Source organism: Saccostrea echinata, unplaced genomic scaffold, assembly GCF_033153115.1.
Source record: "Saccostrea echinata isolate AGI-Se365-2 ecotype Australia unplaced genomic scaffold, CSIRO_AGI_Sech_v1 ptg000054l, whole genome shotgun sequence".
In the NCBI taxonomy this organism is placed as follows: Eukaryota; Metazoa; Mollusca; class Bivalvia; order Ostreida; family Ostreidae; genus Saccostrea; species Saccostrea echinata.
The window spans coordinates 37,585,422-37,607,136 of record NW_026889803.1 but is presented as its reverse complement, the minus strand read 5'-3'; the positions used below and the strand labels follow the sequence as shown (position 1 = coordinate 37,607,136).

Below are 21,715 nucleotides of genomic sequence, written 5' to 3'. Positions count from 1 at the left end.
AATGGTACTATTTTCAGTGTTTGGAAGCGATGAAAATTATAAAAAAAGAAGGATAGATATGTGTATGTTTTATTTTTCATCACAGTGGTGAGCTGGCCCAGATCACTGAACCTCCATGTCCCCTCTTTCTACAGGCGCGAAGCTGTCTTTGCAAGTACGCAAGTGCGTTACTACACATCGTTTTTAAAAAAAATCTAGGTCTGAGAGAGAGAGAGAGAGAGATTGTTGAGAGAAAAAAAATATTAGCATCATCCGGCAAATATTTCTGTTTCAAATTATTAATTGTCATTATTTCGAATCAAATTTTATATTATTACGTCTATTTGAAATCTTTTATTGAATCATTGCCAAATCCAAATAAATCATTAATCTATAGTAAGTGTTCTATAACACATTAATAATTCTATAAGACCTTTGAGAAATTAAGTTTAATTATCGTCTTGGCTTGATCAAATAGTATACTGGCGGATTTAGAAGGAGGGGGGGGGCAGGGAACCCGCCCCTCCCTTTGTGTCCAAAATATACATAAGATTTAATAAAGCAATTTTTTTGTGTGTGGCTGTGAGCCCCTAACCTGACCCCAAACTGGTCGCCCCCCCCCCTTTCAAGATTCCTGGATCCGCCACTGTAGTATATGATTTTAAATTTATTTTTGCTACCAACATTTAAAATACTTGTTGCTGAACATTATTAATACATATTATAACAGAGAGCAGACGATGCAAATGTAGCGGTAAAAGATTCTGCATGCCTCAAGTAAATTTACAATAAGTTTCCGAGAAAGTTAAACTTCGTGTTAAAAACAATATTACTGTCTTGTCTTTCATAAGAAAAGCCAAATACCATGCTATTCCCTGCAAGAATGTGATTGAAATATTTGTACAAGCCAGGAGCTCCCCCCCCCCCTCCGGCCCCAATCAAGGCTTCGCCTAAGACCTTCGGCTGGCCTCACAGATTATATTGCCATTCATTTATTTTTAAGGGAGGACCAATTGATTCCGGAGGGGGGGGGGGACTGGGCTGGCAATTTTTTCCCAGCTTTATTTCCATGTCGGTGAAGGACGATTAAATTTAATTTCAAAATCTGCCAGACCCCCCCCCCCCCTAAATTTCAGAATTATATTGTAAACGCTTTTATGTTTTGACAACATAATTGAATTTTTATTTGGATTTAAGCCCCCCATTACTTTCAGGTGTGTAACTACGCCTCTGTATGTAAAATACAGTGTATAACTAATCAGCCTAAATATTTCAGTGTTTCTTAAATAGCAGTTGAAAAAGTACACAGTTTTAGGCTAAATATATTTATTTGCAAACAGTTGGGGACTATGATATATCAATATATATTACTAAGTTATTTATAAAAAACGTACCAGTAGTCTAGAACTGCTCAAGCTCCATTTTTAAACAGCTCTTAATATTAATATAACTCTCAAGATATCCACCAATCAGAAAAGGGCTTTCCCGGATTGTGACGTTCTAACATCAACTTCCGGCCTCCCTTTTCTAAGTTTTACGGAATTGGTAGCAGTAGACTGAGTTTGAAGCGACATTTTAAGAATTAGAGAGGATTTAATGTGATTTGGGTTGAATTGTCCGAAAGTGGAGGCATAGATAAAGTAAGTACTTGAGGGAAACGGTTGTATCCGTTAATTTTAAACACATTGTAGACTAAAAATCGAGGCGAAGTAGCTGAACTGAAAAATTCAAGATGGCGACCGTGACGAACCTTGTTATATTTATAGTATGGGGGATTTTTTATTTACGGAAAGAAAGGTTAAAAACGTCAAGCGCCTGTGTGAAGTACATGTCAAAGACAACAAATTATTTCAAAATCTTGCTAAATATGTTGTTGTAAACTTAGGGATACAATAAATTAAGGAATGCAAGTTTTAATATTACATGTACGTCCCATTTTTTTCAGGTGTTTTTATGTCTTCTAGCCCATTTATTATTATTATTATTATTATTATTATTATTATTATATATATATATATATATATATATATATATATATATATATATATATATGTGTGTGTGTGTATGTGTGTGTGTGTGTGTGTGTGTATGTGTGTGTGTGTATGTATATATACCACTTAATTAATATTTGGAGCAATTTTGTTCTGTATATACTTGTCAAACATATTAATTTTGTTACATATCATTCTACTGTCATTTACTTACTTATAGTCGCCCGCGTGGTGCAGTGGTTAGAGCGTCTACTCTAGAGTCGCGGAGTAAGGGGTTGATCCTTACGTCGCGGGTTCGAATCCTACTTTGGGACGTGGAGACCGGTCCTTCGGATGAGATCGGATGTCGCAATAGGAGCTGGCACGAAAAAGATCCCTCACTGCTCAATGGCCTTGAGCTCCGAGTATAGGTCAAAATTTGCAGCTCTCCACCGGCAAGTAGTGGCGTCTCCATATGAGTGAAAAAATTCTCTTGAGAGATGTTGAACAACAAACAAACAAAAACTTACTTACAAAATGATTATTTTTTTTTAAATTTATACGAGTTGCGTATTTCATTTGAACAGGCTGGCATAAAGTGAAATCTTTTGGTTTACTAAAAACTTCAGAATATGGTACATGTAAATGCTTTTCTGAGTTACATGTAGGATACTAGGAAACAATAGGAGACACGGTACTTAGATATTTCATACCACTAATATGACAGAAAAGTTAGAAGTCAACCACTGTGGTACATAGATTATTTTTCATTTTTCAACAGTAGATATATGGTTTAAAAACCAAAATTCATTTTCCTGCAAACGCTTTATTGCTCTGATTAAATCTTCCATTTCCTACTTTATATTTAATAAACTCTCTTCAGGGTTTTATAGTAAAAGCATAATTTTGAATCAGGCTGAAAGGGTCCATTAAGGCAATTAAGTTTTCTCAAGAATCAGCAATGTGCTAAATAGCCAAGTATGGAGTCACATCAGCGTAATGTTTTCAAAAGATTGTATCTCCAATATAGCCAGCTCACTTTATTTGTTTGATCGCCATTCACTAAAAGTCATAACATCTGAAAGCACCCTACGGAAATGAATTTTAAGGATAGGTATATAAACAATTATGTATGTGATAAATATGAAGAAAATAATACATGTATTTATATATAAAAGAATTTAAAATTTAAATTGCAACAAAAAATATATACAAAACAGCAGAAAAACTAGAGTCATTTCTACTTTTTTTCACTTTTACGCAAATGGAACAGTGTGCACTTAAGTTTGAGAATGTATAAAATCTCAGGCACAATATTACTAGTAACTAGTTCATAAATGTAGAAGTAAAATCTGAAATGTCTTCTTTTTTTTTTTAAATATTTTATTCTTTTACATCGGTTGCACTAGTACTTCTTGTTGGCAAGTTCAGACTGCCCATACATTTCCCGTCCATTGTACAATTTTTCTGTCTCAGATGAAACACAGAGAGTAAATATCGTCGAAATTTTCGACTCAGACAACAATATATAATTAAACTGGAGAAATGTACAATCGTATCGACTGAAGAAATTATCGCCAGCAAGGTATTCAGAGAACATCTCCTACACGACACATTTTCTGCGTATGAGAAGTATAAATGTGCTGTGATAGCTGGAAGATCAGCAATAATTACCACAAAGATAATGCATGAAGTAATCAAAGACATCCTATCAGTTGATGAGTTTGTCTTCTTAACTTGTTCTTTTCTTCCACCACCATGTTTTTTCCTCCATTGGCTGATTTTCCTCAACTTATAAACCAAGCAGGTGTTAACAATCACTAAAATGACAAACGGTACAAGCTTTGCAAACACTGATTTGATCATACTGACAATCTTGATGTCAACGACTGGCTTTTGAGGCCTGCACCCAAGAATTGTTGCATTGGACTGAATGTAAGAATCTACTGTAGCTTTCTGATACTTTGTATTTAACAACTGAGGAACGAATATGGAGACTGATAGAACACCAAGAACGAAGATAGCGATAAGAGTCTTCTTCGTCGTAAAAATTCTGCTTGCTCGGTATGGAACTGACACAATAATACATCTTTGTATTCCAAGGAGAGCAAGTAAATACAAATACCATGAAATAAATATCCCTGGGATCTGTTGATGGAAAACGATAAAAGGGACACACCAGTCGTATTGTGTGAATTCCTCCGCATGTCCTAGAGTGTAAAAGTAGATGGATGGTGTAAACTTGCTCATGGCACCCAGGCATTGTAGTACAGCCATTGCTACAAATATTTTGTGTGCAGGAGAGTGAAATTTACCTCTCACTATAAGGAAGATTAGTAGAATGTTTACAGGAACGGTTATAACCATGAGAAGAACGCTGATGTAGCCACGAAATATCCCTTCTATTTCATAAGCTTCGTGATCTGCTAGTCTTATGGCTGCTCTTAACGAGCGTGTACGTGCCCCTGTCACTAAACCCGTAATATTTTCAGTCAAATTAGACTCCATGGCTCTATCTAGTCAAAAAAAAAAAAAACACTCAAAAAGTTTTGAGAGTTTTTGTTGATTTTTTTAAACTGTTAAACCTGCAAACAAAAGCTAAAATGTATCAACTATTCCTTTGTGAGAAGCATCTACAGAATACGATCTTACATTAGACTGCAGAAATAAAATACACTGTAGAGACATTTGTTTTAAAAAATGAGAAGCTAAAATTTCATTTTTAATTTTTCTTGTGTAGTTCCTCAATTCAATGCCAATTTACTTTCTCTGATAATACTTGTACATATACATGAAATATATGAAGATAACGAACAGTATTCAGGCTCAAAAGTCCATCAAACAATACAAAATAGGAGCAGAGCAAACACGGACCTCCAAACATCAGAGGTGGGATCAGGTGCCATGGAGGAGTGAGCATCCCCTGCCGACCGGTCACACCCGCCGTGTGCTCCTTGTCATGATCGGGAAATAACGGAAAAATCCGTCGACAATTCAGTGTGTAAATAATGGCCTAACAATTTGTATGAAAAACGTCAGTCAACATTTGACTCAATGATAAATTGTATTTGCTGACAAGGTCATTGTATCGACCATAGAACTTACGAAATACATGTGTATTAATGTACAAGTACTGGTTTAAAAAAAAAATCATTTGTACTTACCCGTGCAAAGTGAATTAAATTCTCTTTTGAAATTGTAGAAACATATTAAACAAATTTCAATTATCTTTAAAGATTAAACGCACCAAATGTTGACTGAACTCAACGGCAACAGATTACAGATGTCCCTCAGAAAGGTTTTAATCCAGTCTATTTATCCATTAGGTTACTTTAAAATAAGTGTGACCAGTTGGTGAAAGAACTCCTGTAACATTTATCCATGGCTCAGTGAAGCAAATACTTTCTCACATATATTTGTTTATATCAGATCGAAACTTTACAACATTTCTTTGTTTATCATGGAAAAATGTTATCTCTTGTTCAAATAACATTTAATGTCCTGTTTTGTATATATATATATATATATATATATATATATATACATATATATATATATATATATATATATATATATATATATATATGTAACAGGATAGGAGAAAATGTATGGCTGGACCGGGAATCGAACCCGCTACCCCTGAATCACTAGTCAGGTGCTCTACCGACTGAGCTACCCAGGCCGATATCCACGCCCCAAATCATTACATCCCTCCTTTTTTAAATTGTCTTCGCCCTCGAAGACACAATCCAAGTTCTTATTTATTTAGCCCCTGCCAGGACTTTCACATGCAAGTCCAGGGGTGGTCAACGGCACCAAATCTGTAACAGGAAAGGAGAAAATGTATGGCTGGACCGGGAATCAAACCCGGGACCCCTGCATCACTAGTCAGGTGCTCTACCGACTGAGCTACCCATGCCGATATCCACGGCCCAAACCATTACATATATACTATATATGTGTGTGGGTGAGGGTGTGTGTGTATGTGTATGTGTCTTAAACTGTCTCTGGTTGAAAAAAAATTAATGCGCCAAAAAATACCCTGAATTATCACAAATTTCCCTAGCACTTTAAAAGTGAAGACATCCTCTGCTCAGAAATTACCGATTTTTTCAATGTGTAAAAATGTGTCCTTCCTTTCAGATACACTTAGTTGGTGTTGATGTGAAACAATTTTGTTTTGTAACATATCATTGTAATCATTGCCTTCGTTGTTGGTATTTTCTGCAACTTTGAAATGTGTTAATGAATGGCAGATAACACACTCATGTAGTACGGTGGACTGGATCCTTTGTCAGTGCTTGTCCGTATGTGATCACAGGATGCAACTAGCGGTGTCGCTGGGTATATAGAAGACTGGAATGGAGGATAAAATCTTCTTGTCGGGGGTTTTATATTATAGACCCAATGTTATGTAATCTGAAGCTTCTAGCCGTCCTTAAAAGAACTCGCGTAGTTTAATATTGGTACTTTATTGTGGTATATTTCTGCCCCCTACATGCAAGATAAATTATGTTAACATCGCATGCAATATCATTATGTAGACATGCAACTTATTTATGTCAACATGCAAAATAATTATGTTGACATGCAAGTGAACCTGTATGTCAACATAATTATTTTGCTATTGACATAAATAAGTCGCATGTTAGCTGCAATAATGTAGCTCTCCCCCCCCCCCTTTTTTTGGAAGGGGGGGGGGGCTACAACTCCTTAGGATCTCCGTAATGGTGCAAGTGCGGGAGTGATTCACTCCCGCACAGATTTCGGCTCAAATTATCATTAAATGGCTATTTTATTAACATTTCTTACCTGGACTCCAAAAATGTAGTTATGCAAGACATAAATCGATCCAAATATATACAGAACGATCCATATATCGGTTATTTTTCGTGTACTTGAATTTATCCGCCATGTTTACTGACCTTGATAGATTTTATTTTGGGACAGCCAATGAGAATTTAGGATCTATAAGGAGCGGATCTTTAAGGAATTCCCTGATAATAAGCATAAATATCGCTGTTTACGAAAAAATAACACATGAAATGATTTTATTTATCGATATTTAGTGATACCATTCAACACAATCATTTATAAACACCGACTTCTGCTTTATTGAGTTACTAGTATTCTAAATTTCAAGCGAAAGTCTCAGTACATCACGCGTGAACTGTCATGGCTGCTGAGTAGCGCGACTAGTAAACATGCAGATTTATTTTACATGGTTTTCGCGTTTAACGGACTATGTTGTTGACAGTGAATAAAAATTTCGTCATATTAGAAGTAATTAAGTTGAATGTAAAAACGATTTATTTTGCCCGCAGTCGCCCGTATCTAAAAAATATATTTGCACCATTACGGAGATGCTGTGGAATTGTAGCCCTCTCCAGAAAACAGCAGATTAAAAAAAATCAGGGCTACATTATTGCAGCTAGTCGCATGTCTACATAACTATGTTGCATGTTAACATGATTTATCTTTATAATTTGGCAGAAATATGCCACCATAGTACTCAGAATGACACTGCTATAAATGTATGCAGCAGTCGCGGCTCTTACATGAGGATGCTCCAAAAAAAAAAATTTATTACCGGAAATGTTTTTCAATACTGCCGCCGATTAAATTTTTAAAGACGAAGCACCCTGGAATGCGCTCAAGGTCGTAACGGCTAATCTAGTGCTCAGCTAGATGGTAGACATTTACCTGTAATGAATGGATAGCTCACCTATCCGCTAGGCGTTAAATTATGGATACAAATATCTCAGTAATAATTATTTTTGGAACAGAACAAGCTGAAACTCAAATGAAAATTTTATATTATTTAATTTTTCTAAGATAGAGAAAAAAAACACTTTTTATAAGTAACTCGTTTCATGCGGTAACTAAGAGAGGCATATACTGGATTTGGTACCTACATTATAGCATCAAATATTTAAGCTTGTTTTCCCAGTGTAGCGGCTAGACAACATATCGTTCAGGATCGTAGCTATATAGAAGCTACGTAGCCCCTACCATATTGAACGTCCCCCAAATATTTATACTGGCTTTCTCTACATGTATGTAATTCGTTGTTTAGCTATCATATCGTTCAAGATTGTAGCTCTACATAGAGCCTACGTAGCCGCTACAACTACTGATACAGATTACAGGATATCAACAGTGTCGTTTGAAGTCGAATGTTGACTCAGGTTTTTCATACATTATAAGGCCATTATTTTTACTCCTCCATGGCACCTGATCCCACCTCTGATTTTTTTTAGAGGTCTGCGTGGTTGCTCTCTCATATTTTATATTATTTCAATGGATTTTTGAGCTTGATTACTGTTCGTTATCTTTATATTCCATGTATTAATATCATTTATAGATCAACTAATGATATTTTTGGATTTAAAAAATAAAATCGGCCAAAAATAATATTTATCGTCTTGTACGTGTAAATATATGTTCATGAATTACGTGCGCCTCAAGAATAAATTCCATATTGTAAACAGACACGTGTTGTTGACTGATTGATCAAGTATGTTGTTTTACGTCCCATTCGAGAATTTTTCACTCATATAGATACAATGTATATCATACTGAATATGTCATATACCGTTGTTAATTTTTTTTTTAACTACTCAGTGGAATTTGTCTGCATTAGCGCTTGGTTGTTATATTGCTATCCTTAGTGCAAATTGTAATTACCATCAATATATTAGAATTTTTTTTAAATTTTAAATTAGGTTCGGTAACCAGAAATTTTTCGTCAAGGTGAAAAATACTTATTCCCAAATTACTAAGGTACTCGCTGTAGTATTTCTACGGCCAGACACACAGATATGTAAAACCTAGAAAAGAGAGTGTCAACTGAATATCTCACTTGAAACAATATAGAGCAAAATAAGCAAATAAAACAAAAAAAAAACCAAACCAAAACAAAACAACCCCCCCCCCCCAAAAAAAAAAAACAAACAAACAAACCAAAAACAAAAAACAAACAAACAAACAAACAAACAAACAAACAAAAAAAGCTTCTTTAAAAAATAATGAAATATCTCATTTGAATATTTTATGCCTAACCTTTTCTCATTTGAATTAGTAAAAGATGAATTGATGAGTTTTTCAATAATTTTTAGTAACGATATTGATGACCCTGTCGTATATTAAAAGAGATATAAAATCAAAAGAGAATCGTTTTAGGCATTCGGGTGACCTATAAAGCCATCCATTTTCATCCGCCATCGTGCGTCCTGTGTATGTTTTAAAAAAATTTTCAAGGTCCTCTTAACAACGACAGAACCAATATCAGTAAATATCATATCAATGGGCCAAGGGAAACAAAATCGGCGATTTCGTATTCACTACCTTTCTAGGGTCTGAGGAATGAGGCTATATAAAACCATCAAGTGTAATGCAATCTTCAAAAATCTTTGAATATCATCTAATTCTGCATGTTGGCACTATTATGTTCCAATTATAATAAGTCATTAGTTATTTCCCTAAACTATGAATTCTTTTCCCTGTATTCATATTTCGTGCAACAGGATGGGACTAAATCAGTCATACATGTATATTGAAATGATTATTATATATAGTGTCATATCTGATGTTCTGAAACTGTTTGCATGCATGAATATAATGACTCAACATTTTTCCTATAACAGTGGCCCTTACATGTGTCCATGGTTCAAGCTTTAAGGTGGTCTTCACTGTCCATTCATGTATATTAAAAACAGATTACATCTATGAAAATCTCTGCTCATGGGCATTGAGAAGTCAAACTAATTGTATGATTACACTAAAACACTTAGCTCTATTCTAAAATTCTGAAATTTGTGGCTCCGGCCGTGGTCGGTCCGCCTATGGTTGAGGCCCCAGGGTAGAGCTAAGTTGGACATTTATTGAATATACATTCATTTTGTGAAACTTTTTTTTTAATATTAATCAGACATCTCGCAGTCAAACTGTTCGTATATGATTCCAATAAGTCATGAATCATACATGTAAAAGTTACGAAAATCGTGCAATACATGGTCGCTGGGTTCAGTGTTCAGACTCCTTGGACATTAATTGAAAATACATTCATTTTTTAAACTCTCTTTAAATATTAATCAGGCATCTAGCAGAAAAACCGCATGTTCCTATGATTCAAATAAGCCATGAATGCTTAACGAAGACTGTACATGTGCAATACATTTTCCTTTAGGCTCCAGATAGTTGGTCACTTTTGAAAACACATTACATCTTTGAAAATCTTCGTTTCTAATTAAGGACATATAGTGGGAAAACTTATTTTATTAATGCAATACGTGCTTAATGACCCATATGCCAAAAATGTTAAATTTATATCTCACGGGTCTAGCGCTCAAGCATAGTGGGTGACTTAAGATGGTCATGCTTTGAAAATACATACAAGTACAATACACCTTCTTCTTTACTCTTGGATTATAATGATCAACAATTATAAATTTTTTGCCCCACTACTGTGACGGGTCCAGGGAGCAGGACCAAAGGTGTGGCTAAGTTGGTCATAGAAAACAAGCTGCGAGAATATGATATTACTCGTAGCCTTATAGGGTTCTCACTAATTTAAGTGTGTGTGTGTGTGTGTGTGTGTGTGTGTGTGTTTAAGGCCAGAAGGGATTCCAGTTCTAGGCGTAGCTAAACTAAGTAGTTTTATGCTACTCATGTCAACGCCCATGGGCCTCATGTTAGATTCAACTTAAATTATCAAAAAGAAAAAAATGTAGAGCTAGTCGACGTCGTTGTACAGTTAGCACTGTTTATCCCATACATGTACGGTATTACCGGGCGGGAAGGTTATACATAAGACGCGAACAAAGTGTTTGTGTTTTATTTAAAGAAAGACAGAAATGATTTTAATTTTGTTTTCAACCTTCATTTAAAAAAAAAGTAAGTAATGTCCAAGTCGAATCTTAATGTATATCATGTTTTTAAAAAGTTTTTAAAGGGTTGCAATTAAAAAAAAGAAAACATTTTAGCTTAATGTAAAGAAGTTACCCCCAAGGGAATTTTTACATTGAGACCAACTAGCACAAAAAATATTTTTTTTTGAAACTGTCAGATTTCAAACATTGTATTTCAAAATCGGTTGTAAAATTGCTTTTAAAAATACTTACTAGTGTATCGCAATAATTGTTCTTCTCTGGGATAGATTTTACTTCTTTTTTAAGTGCCAAATAGTTTTGGTCAAGCACACCCCATAATTTCAGCAATTTGAACTGAGGTTCCAACTTGGGAAACCCTTTTGTGGATTTGAAACACAAATTACTCCAAGTAAAATCTGTTTCAAATAAGATTCATCATCGCCTGAAATGTGGACATTACTTTCAGAAAAATTTGAAAGGACCAAAGATAAAAAAAAATTATCACGTTGAGGATTTTTTTTTAAATTGTTAAGTGTTTTCAAAGGAAATGTTTTAAATTCTATAATTTGTGTTGAGGCCATGTAGATTTGTTTCCAAGTGGCCCGATGGCTAAGTTGGTACATGTAAATAACGCATCTAGAGTTCATGAGTTCCAGGCTCCAGGAGGGGGGGGGGGGTCCAAATTTCACGAAGAAAAATATACTAGTATTACATAAATGTGGGAGAAATTTTATTTTCTGGTTACATGTATTTAAATCATCCCTATTGAGATATGAACTCAGCATTAATTAAAAGATTGAAAAGAAAAGAATGCTTCATAATTTTATTTGATTTTTTTCAGAGAAATTGAAAGAAAAAATGCTTTGGTTGCAAATAATACAATTCAGAGCCCAGAAGAGACAAAGTGCATTAGTCATGCAAATTATGGTATACAACAATAAAATGCATATGCACTCCCCAGCTTAATTGGTAAAAAATATATATCTACTATACAACACGGAGGCTACATGTAGTTTCATGCCTTGTTATGTTCATAGTATAGTAGATATATATTTTTTGACAATTAAGCTGGGGAGTGCCTATGATAAAATGCAGAAATGCTTGTGATGGCTCAACTCTCGCTAAACTGCTTATGCTGTTAAGTTAGGGGTCAAAATTCTTTGCTATTTGACACCGTGTCTCAATCAAAGTAGAGTAACAACTTTTAGTCCAATTTGATATTAATATAATTTTTTCGTGATTTAATGATACATGTATATACGCATTATTTACGTATGGATTTCTCTGTTTAAAAATTAATTATTTGTCAAACATAGTCGACGGTGGCCGCTTACTGGTAGAAGTAACCCCCCCCCCCCCAAAAAAAAATTCGTCTGAAAAGTATCGGGCTAGGAATTCTTGTAATAGCAACCGGAAGTCTCAATGTTGTCGATGATTCTCCGCTCTGACGCAACGCACGTTGTCTTCACGCGATGGACCTAACGGGTTTTTTCAGCAATACCGTCGAAGGAATAAAAAATGGGGAACCTTCAGCGATTGGAATCTTAGTGGCTGTACTTACAGTAATCTTATCCATCTGTAAGTCCCTTGTAAATAACAGCTGTACCTGTTTCTTCATCATGCAAGACAGAAAACCCCTGGAACATATGGACATGGATTAAAATGTTCAGCCAGGGAAGCTTAAAAAATATTATTTTTACATCATTTTAAAATATCGTTTATACGAAGTTCTGGAAATGTATAAACCTGATAAAGAACCCATAGCCATTTAAAATGTAAGCTGGCTGTGCACAAGTTCCGGGTCAGAACAGCTGCTGCATAATCATCAACCACAGGCACTTGTTTCGTATACGGGGCACCCCTACAAATTTTTACTACAAGGTACCTAACTCAATTTCAGGCACCCCAGCTTCAAGCTCGTATTTTGTTTATATATCAATCATTAACCTACTTTAAAATGACATCGTTCGCTTCAAAAGACTTTTTTCTTGTCAAATTAATCGTTTCGGACGTCTTTGGCCGAGCCTCTTCATTGTAAACCACTCATTTCTTCCTTGAAAATTACCTCGATACAAAGTAAGACTTTGAATGGGATACAAAGACTTCCGTTTGGTGTTATAAATGAAGGATAAAACCAGAGACCTTGGAAAGGAATACTCAGAAGTTTCTGGATTTATCCTACATTTATAACCCCAACCAGAAGTCTGTATCCCATTCAAAGTCTTATTTTGTATCAAGATAATTTTCAAGGAAGAAATGAGTGGTTTACAATAAAGAGGCTTGACCAGAGATGTCCAAAACAATTAATTTGACAAGAAAAAAAGTCTTTTGAAGCTAACGATGTCATTTTAAAGTAGGTTAATGATTGATATATTAACAAAATACGAGCTTGAAGCGGAGGTGCCTGAAATTGAGTTGGGTACCTTGTGGTAAAAATAAGTAGGGGTGCCCCGTATACGAAACAAGTGCCTCTGTCATCAACCCTGCGAATGTCATTTTAGTTTGAATTCATGAAACTTAGTCTCTCTCAGCCCATTCAAATATGGTAGGTTAGAACCAGCATTGATGAAAGAGCATTGCTAAAATATTTTTCTTTTTAAAAAAATACGAAGGGGAAAATGTATTGTCCACTACAATGACAATTAAACAGTACACCAAAAAAAGTAATATATGAAAGTGAAAACATTATTAATGATTGAAGAAGTTGGAATAAATATGGAGTATATTTAATCTACTTATATTGTATAGTTATGAAAACTGAAAATAATTTATCTCTCCTTGTGCCAGACAGTACAATGTAATCTCAGCGAGATTAGTTGAGACTAAAAAACTGAAAATAATTTATCTCTCCTTGTGCCAGACAGTACAATGTAATCTCAGCGAGATTAGTTGAGACTAAAAATTTTGTAGCTAGGAACTTGTACTCGAACTTCAACTGCTAGTTACAATCAAAATGGATGGAATTGTATTCCCTACCCACTTCAACCTTTCCCTTTGGACATCCTTTTAACTCCTTATCACTATAAAACTTACATTTCTTAACATTTCTTGCTTTTACAAGGTTTAAATCCAACCAAAATTAAAGTTTTTGATTTTTCATATCATTGTCATATTCATTTGAATCTCCGACATCCAAGAGTTCCAGTCAAGGTAATGAATATTCTGCTTCAAAAATCAAAATACTTCATTCTACTACATAGAAACAAACCATAGTACATAATTAAAAGAATATCCAAAGCAAAAAGTTGAAGCGAACACGGAATTCAATTCAAAACATTTTGATCGTAACAAGGTTGAAGTTCAGGCAAGATTTCCCTAATCACTTTGAATGGCATTGGTCTGAGATTGGGGAGAGACGTGAGTACAAAATTTGTAGTCTCGACAAATCTTGCTCAGATTAAGTATATGTACAATGCTACTTCCTAGCTATTATACAAATAGTTTTCTAACTACAGAACTGTAGCTCTCAGGTTGAGAAAATTTGGGCAGACGAACTGGAGAGAAATAAAGAAATTGTTAAAACCTTGGATTTACAGCACATCTCTTTTGTCATTCAGTTCAGGTATTATTTTTTTGTAATACATGTGTATATATATGCATTTCCCTGCCAAAAGTATGGTATCCATTACTTAACCATATACTAGTATGTTACTCATAGTCTCATTACTTTTTACAAGAAGTAATAATATACAAGATGTACTTAAGGTCAAGATCTAGTAAATGAGTTTAGACTTTCTTCTTGGTGCTAGATTCATTATGACGTCATAATTGATTTAAACTTAATTTTTCCCGTACTTTACGGCTTCAATAGAATTATGTAGAAAATAAAGCACTTTCATGGAATTCAAATTGAAATTATGTCAAATGTAAATCCGAAACCCTTATTCCGTTTAATATCATTTTTAAGTAGAGATCAAGAAGATATGAAAAACTGTTTTCTGAGAGACTGTAGACAATATTGATACATTTCCTTTGTCTGAGATGGAAAAAACTCCCATATTTATACCAGACTTTCTTCATTTTTCACTGAAAATGGACAGTTTATAATATGTTTTTCCCATGAGTTTACCCCAAAATTATGTCCGGATACACCTTATTTTACCAAGCTATATTTGTAAAGGATCATTAAAAGAATGTGTATCTCAAATTTGAGAAATCTGTGGGCAACTTTCATTCACTAGATCTTGACCCTAATACAAGAAATAATACTTGAACTGAGCAACAAAAGACTGTCGTCGTAAATCGAAGGTTTTTACAATGCTTGGATCTGTAGCTCTCTGGATTGTCTGTCAGCTAGAATGTTCTCAACCAGAGAGCTACAGTTCTGCAGCTTTTATTCTTTGTTGAATAATTTATTTGTATATAATTTTAAATACTCCTAAAATTATGATCTAAATGTCGATATGTTCATAATTTAATGATAATTATTCAACGTTATAGTTTTAAATATGTGTATACATGCTTGTGTTATTATTTTAATTGAAGTATGGCTTATCCTTTATACTTTCAGTGGTATTTCTTCTGAGTGGCAAAGGCAACAAAAGACAGGGTGTACTGCTCTTGGGAATGTGTGACACAGGAAAAACTCTCATTTTTCATAGGGTAATATGGAATATTTTACTACAGAATCAAGTACAAATGAATTTTTTTTTACCAAAGGAATGCAAATGAAAGATAATGCTTCCAGTTCTATATTAACCTAACTAAAAAATTGTGAATAGTGAAAATAATAAGTTTAATTTCTTTTAAGTAAATTCTTGGTTAAATATATTTATATATTCTTTTTCAGCTTGTTTACAAAAGTGACAAACCAATACATACTGTAACATCAGTCTCCCCCAATAGTGGAGATTATTCTGTTCCAGGAAAGGTAACTCTGCTTTATTGTATTGTTCATTGAATCATTCATCAAACCTCAAGTGACTCTGTCACCTTCATCAATAAGATAAGGTACAAATCGGCTGAGATGTTGGTAGGAAACAGTGAAAACGGAAGTGCATTGAGAATTAGCATGATTAGAGTCAAACCAGGGTTGAAAAGTTCTGATAAAATTTTCTCTCTGTCAACATATGGGCAATAAGATTCTCAAAAGTTTGTCGCCTTCAAACAAAATTACTTGAATTTGCTAATGGGCGAGTGGTTATTTGCAACCCTGAAAATACACTGTAGGAGAAATAATTGCAGATATTCTTAAAATTTTGGAAGAAAATATTCACCACATCACCTGATAATCACATGTATTTAATTATTTCACAAAAGGGCACATATCTTGTTTAATAAAACAATGCCAATAAAAATTGCAAATGCTATATTTTTTATAGATACATGTATTGTTGATATATGCATGACATTGTGTTTTATAAATTGGAGGAATCATTTTCACAAATATACCCGCATATATATTAAGAAGTTTTCCATTCTAATGAACTTCATTTGAATTTATTTGGTTAGCCCTTGTAAACAGGAGATTCTTTATACAGTAATTAAAGGTGCTTGGACACAGATTTGAAGTTAATATTTTCTCAAATTTTCTGTATAATTTCATGACTTATATGTTGCTATAGCATTTCATACTAAAATATAATCAAAATCTTATTTCATCTCGAAGTTATTAAAACTTCGAATTTCTGGACGCGTTGGATTGACACATCCTTGCGCTTTGACGTATTTTAATTTTATTCTTAATACTTAAGAAAAGTGGCAATTTGTTGTGTATTAATGAAAAGTAGTAAAACTATAACCCAGAAATTTCAGAGTAGAAATGTTCGAAAGCAAAACCCACTCACAGTATTTTGTAAGTCTGTGCTCAGTGGTGTGTGCAGAGTTTAACAATTGAACACACCCGGTGAATCGTAAACATTAACAATAACAGAGGGCGTGCCCTGTTTACAAAAACAGTTTATGTTTCACGGGTGTGTTCAATTTGTTAAACTCTGTACACATCACAGAGCACGGACTGACGATACTGGTGATTTGGTTTTGCTTTTGAACATTTCTACTCTGAATTTTCTGGACTATAGATGTAATATTTTTCATTAATACATAACAAAATCGCTTCTTTTCTTAAATGTTAAGGATAAAGTTAAAATTTGTGTAAGTGCAAAGATGTGTTAATCAAACGCGTCCCGGAATTCGTAGTTCCAATAATTTCTAGATAAAATAAGTTTTTAATTATATTTTCGTGTGAAATGCTATTGCAATATATAAATCGTGATATTATACAGAAAATTTGAGAAAGTATTAAGTTCAAATCTGTGTCTAAGCACCTTTAAGACTTATAGAGACCTGGACATGTGTACTTTGAGAGCTTCCAATCATAATGGAGACATGATTATTTTCAAGAGACACATTACATGTAGTTAGCTGGTAGTGGCTCAAGTAGTGATCATATGATGAATTCCTGATAACCCTGCGGAACATTAACTGACAAGATTGGATTATACAGCTTACCTCATTTCCATTTGTTGCAGTCAAAATATGTGTTGATAGACATTAAAATGGGCGGGTATAATTCATCACGGACATTTATAAGAAAACATTGGATTGAAATTCTAGTTCAAAGTTGATTTTCAATCCACCTGAGCTATTTTTATACTAAGCAAAGTGTTAAAAATGTTTAATCCAAAAGACAAATAATGTCAATGCCCAAAAGTAGATGAAATTAATGTAGATCAGAATTTTTTATCCAATTTATTTCATAAAAGACATGCAAAAGTTATAGATATCAAAGATACAGATATATTCTTTCTCGGGATGTCCATTTCATTTTGAAAAGGTGAAAAGGGGGGGGGGGGGGGATTGTTGAGTCAGATTATTTATGTTCACATCTTCACATAACAGAATACATTACACATTTATTTCTAGGATGACAAAAGATATTATTCAAATTTTTTCTCCACTAAAAAATGATTGACAAGCAAAAATGGGGAGGGAGGGGGACTGTTGAAACACAAAAACTTCCTTATTTATTTCCAAGATCTGCCAGCCCACACACAGGATTAATATGGACGTCCCCTATTTATTTCTTTTAAAAGATTGGACAGAAAACTCTGATCTATTTAAGTGAATAGAAAATCAACTTCAAAGTAGAAATTCAATCAAATGCTTTCTCAGATGCCTGTGCCAAATTGTACCCGCCCTTTTCATTGTCTATCATCAAATGTTTTGACTGAAACAGATAGAAATGACATAAGCTGCATATTTCCAATCTTGCTAGTTTTAAACTTTCATTGGTCTTCTTGTCTTTATTAGCATGTAATCATGATAAGAGTTAAACATATTTTTTTGTTAGGTCTCATTGATCACCTATATTCACAAAAAATTCCTCAATGAAAAGTGATAAAACCACAGTACATGAGAACTGTTAAATAATATTTTCAACAATGATTCATTTTTACAGAACAAGTCTCTCAAGATCTATGATCTCCCCGGCCATGAAAGATTGAGGCTTCAGGTGTTGGATCAGTTTAAAGGACTGGCCAGGTAAAAGATTTCAGTTACTGAGGGTGTTAATATTTACCATTAATTAGCAGGTACATTAATACATGTTATGATATGTCTAAGGGTGCATGCTGTCAGTAATAAGCTCAGGAGATGAATGTGATGAATAATGAGCTTTTTTGATTTTATTTTTTGTGTTGGGAATCTAATGAGTCTTCTTTTGAAATCCTAGAACATTGACCAAGGTGGTTATAAAGAGGCTTGAACCCTGCTTTGCCTTTTTATTGAATACACAGGCATTTATGATTAGAGATGTTCTTGTCCCTACCAAACAGAATGAATAATGAGATTTTGCAATATTTTGTATGCATTGATATTGTTGTTGAAATAATAATTTGTTCATATTTTCACTTATTACTAATGATCCTAGCAGATGTGGTTATTGACATTTTGTTGACATACTAGTGAGTGCCTATGTCCCTACATGTATGTGTGTCTCTCCCAGCCATTATTAATCTAAGTTACTTTTGAAGTATAAATAAGTATGTCATATGAATTTGAAATTTACTTACAAGTAGATATCACTGCTTGACTTAAAAAGTTATAGATATTGAGAAATAGCATGTTAATTAATTTCTTGATCAAGGCATATGAGAACCCCCCCACCCCCATTATGCTTCCAATTTCAGAGCTTAAAAACTGAATAAATTGCCATAAAACCTTTGATTTTCAAAAAATAATTATTAATACTGCTAATGTTTTTGTCATGTGACTTTGCATAATTTATCAATGTTGTCTACAGACAGTACTTTCAACCTTTGACTTTTTCTCCAGGGGTGTTGTGTATGTGATTGACAGTACTTCTGTACAGAAAGATATCAAAGAAGTGGCAGAGTAAGTGCAAGCACTGTATATTTCTAATACAGAAAATTTGTATCAAAATAAGGGACATTTATGGATTAAAAGATATACATATTCGAATATTATTGAAAAGTTGTTAAATAATCTTTATGGATTAGGAAGTATTCTACTATTATTGAAAATTGTATGATTTTTTTCATTGGAAAACTCTTTTATTTTAAATGTATTTATTGTATTTACTGGTAATGTGTTCTCCAAGCAAATGGAATATTTTGCCTAAAAAAATTAATACAGTTTTACTAGGTTATAGCAAAGTCCTGGGAACTTGATTTGTTATATCTGTATAACAAATTTGTTGAAGTATATATAGTAAATTTGCAATATTGATGTTTCCTTCAAGTATGACTAACAGATATATTTTGGGAAGTATTATATATAAAACTTACTTTGTAGTACTAAAGTTTTTGGATGAATTGAGTTTCAATTATAAATAAAGTAAATTCAATCATAAATAAGTAAAATTTTACAAGGAATTGTTAAGAATTAAGGATTTAAAAAGAACGCTGTATCCGTAAATTTTTTATATCCAAGTTCGTACTAAACAAGTTTTACTGTAGTTAATGTTATACTGTAAACATTTTTTTTTCCGTGGGTTCATAATTCTGTGGAATCAAAATTGCTGTTCAATTCACGTACATTTCTTAGAATAGATTGCCACTATATGCCTTAAATGTACTTTACGTAAGCTGCGACAAATTTCTGTGGAAAATTTGTGAAAGTGTACATAGTGTAAATAAATACCACGCAGAAATAAGTACTTCTACAGTTTACTCAAAGCATAACTTGGATTAGTGAAAAAATTTTTAGTGATTAATTTAATGTGTGTATACATGTAAATACTCCTGATGCGTAAGCAAAAATAAATCTTAAAGAATGCAATCTTGACTTGATTACATTCAAAAAATTTTAACATTCATAAGATATGCGTGCAAAATAACTTGTAGGTACATGCATGTACATGTGTTTCTTGCATGCAAATAAATTTTGGATTCTTCTAGGTCATATAAATGTACTGTCAGTTAATATTTAATGTGTTTCTGAAAGTATGTTTAACTAAATACATGCAAAAATGCCCAAGAAGAAGAAGAAATTTTTTCTCGGGAAATTTTTTGTTCAATTACTGACTATAACTTTGATATTACAGATTTTTGTACACAGTGCTGAGTGACCCTGTGGTTCTGGGTCATGCTCCTCCCATTCTGATTGCATGTAACAAGCAGGATCAACATCTAGTCAAAGGAGCTGGTTTTATAGAGAAACAATTGCAGAAAGAAATGTAAGTCCTTTATTTTACACAATTGTCAAAATCATTATCGCTGAGTTAAAATTTTGTGTGTGTATTAATGTTTTAATTGGTTTACTAATCATTAATAATTATAATTACACCTTTCCTCCTCCTTCTAAATAGAAAGGGGGGATATCACCAGCAGAAAAATATTTTGCGGTATTTAGTCTAGTGACCAGGCCATTATTTACTTTGTATCATAGAAACATCGAGAGCTTAATTCTCGAACATGTTGAAGTAAATACTGCTTTTGACCCAGGGTTTTTTTTATGTTCAACTTGATTGAAGATCAGTCATGGAAATTCAAGATCATTGGTGGGAATGTTGTCAAATATCTAACAAAGACTTATCTTTGAAATAGCTGAGTCAGACACAAAGTTGATTATATAATCTTAGAATATTCTATGAAAATCAACCAAACTTTTTTAAACATATCAAGGTCAGTTTGGAAGATAAAAAAAATTAAGCATGAAAATAGCAGGGTATCATTTTGTGAGCTTGTTCATTGTTTCTAGTTTTCTTTCTACTATAGAAATAATAACACAACATTATGAATCTACTCTCTTTATTAAAGCAAATATATGAAATGAGAAAATCACACTATATTTTCCCTCATTTCATTTTACTTAATTTACATATATAATTCAACAAACTATATGAAGAGAGGACAATTTTCTGTACATAAGAAAAGGTTTCTTAAGAGAGTATTATTTCAGGAACACTTTGAGAGTAACACGCTCAGCTGCTCTCCAGCAACTAGAGGGGACCACAGGAAACAACAACACCTACCTCGGCAAACGTAACAAGGATTTCGAATTCTCAGATCTGAAACCAATGAAAGTTCAGTTTGTGGAATGTAGTGCAGTAGACACTTCTGACAAAGACTTGCCTGGACTCATGGAGGTGGAGAAATGGCTCTCAACACTAGTATGAAGTCATGATTTGTAAAACTAGATTTGATATTGTGAGTTACATCAAGATAACTGTATGTGTCATCAAAAACACATTTGTAGATTGTACGGAAACTGAATTTGATGTGTAAATGCTGTATGATGTTTATGTCTGAGAACAGTTGAATACAAAGGTGATAGAGGAAGTTCTTTTCTTTTTCATGCTCATTTCCAGTATCTTTCTAATTTTGGTTGTCTTATTTTGTCAATTTCATTTTCCTGTCATGCCATTAATGTACTGGTAAATCTGTAGTATTTTTTCCATGTGAGATTTAAAATAAACAAGGATGAATGTTCTGA

The 21,715-nt window shown here is 33.5% G+C and overlaps 1 protein-coding gene across 1 annotated transcript; it reads left to right on the top strand.

The window, feature by feature from the left end:
- The first annotated feature begins 12,241 nt into the window (after window positions 1-12,241).
- On the top strand, window positions 12,242-21,715 carry LOC133205357 (signal recognition particle receptor subunit beta-like). Its single transcript, XM_061341156.1, has 7 exons — window positions 12,242-12,397; window positions 15,330-15,421; window positions 15,609-15,689; window positions 18,219-18,301; window positions 19,094-19,153; window positions 20,325-20,456; window positions 21,182-21,715. Exons 1-7 carry the CDS (start codon window positions 12,292-12,294, stop codon window positions 21,396-21,398), a joined length of 771 nt encoding a protein of 256 aa, XP_061197140.1. The 5' UTR covers window positions 12,242-12,291; the 3' UTR covers window positions 21,399-21,715.

Bases quoted from the DNA above. Each gene is read 5' to 3' on its own strand.
- LOC133205357 (XM_061341156.1), top strand. From the start codon at position 12,292: ATGGACCTAACGGGTTTTTTCAGCAATACCGTCGAAGGAATAAAAAAT. The intron at 12,398-15,329 runs GTAAGTCCCTTG...TTATACTTTCAG, and splicing joins TACAGTAATCTTATCCATCT to TGGTATTTCTTCTGAGTGGC. The intron at 19,154-20,324 runs GTAAGTGCAAGC...TTGATATTACAG, and splicing joins GATATCAAAGAAGTGGCAGA to ATTTTTGTACACAGTGCTGA.